This window comes from Haliaeetus leucocephalus, unplaced genomic scaffold (assembly GCF_000737465.1).
Source record: "Haliaeetus leucocephalus isolate CR32 unplaced genomic scaffold, Haliaeetus_leucocephalus-4.0 Scaffold295, whole genome shotgun sequence".
Classification (NCBI taxonomy): Eukaryota; Metazoa; Chordata; class Aves; order Accipitriformes; family Accipitridae; genus Haliaeetus; species Haliaeetus leucocephalus.
In genome coordinates this window covers 9,211,495-9,211,980 of record NW_010972731.1, presented here as the reverse complement: position 1 = coordinate 9,211,980, position 486 = coordinate 9,211,495, and the positions used below count along the sequence as shown (strand labels likewise).

At 76.7% G+C, this 486-nt stretch overlaps 1 protein-coding gene across 1 annotated transcript in view; it reads left to right on the top strand.

Annotated features, from left to right (window-relative positions):
* Nucleotides 1–2: 2 nt before the first annotated feature.
* PGP (phosphoglycolate phosphatase) overlaps nucleotides 3–486 on the top strand; it is a gene marked incomplete at its 5' end in the record, with an annotated part of 3,206 nt that continues 2,722 nt past the window's right edge. The window contains one exon of the mRNA XM_010570619.1: nucleotides 3–474. Coding sequence (XP_010568921.1) covers nucleotides 3–474 — 472 coding nt within the window. The remainder of the gene's footprint in view (nucleotides 475–486) is intronic.

Here is a 486-nt window from a genome sequence, read left to right as displayed (position 1 = left end):
CCTTGGGCCGGTTGGCGGCGGCGGGCAAACGCCTCTGCTACGTGACCAACAACAGCAGCCGGACGCGCGCGGCCTACACCGAGAAACTGCGGCGGCTGGGCTTCCCCCCCGCCGAGCCCCGGCACGTCTTCGGCTCGGCCTACTGCGCCGCCCGCTACCTCCGCCAGGCCCTGCCGCTCGGCGCCGCCGCCTACGTGCTGGGCAGCCCCGCGTTGGCCGCCGAGCTGGAGGCCGTCGGTGTCCCGCACCTGGGGCCCGGCCCCGCCGCCCTGCCCGGTCCCGCGCCCGCCGACTGGGCCCAGGCGCCGCTCGATCCCGCCGTCCGCGCCGTCCTGGTGGGTTTCGACGAGCACTTCAGCTACGCCAAGCTCTGCCAGGCCCTGCGATACCTCCTGCGGGGCGGCCCCGACTGCCTCCTCGTCGGCACCAACCGCGACCACCGCCTCCCGCTCGAGGGCGGCACCGCCATCCCCGGTGCGCGGGGCA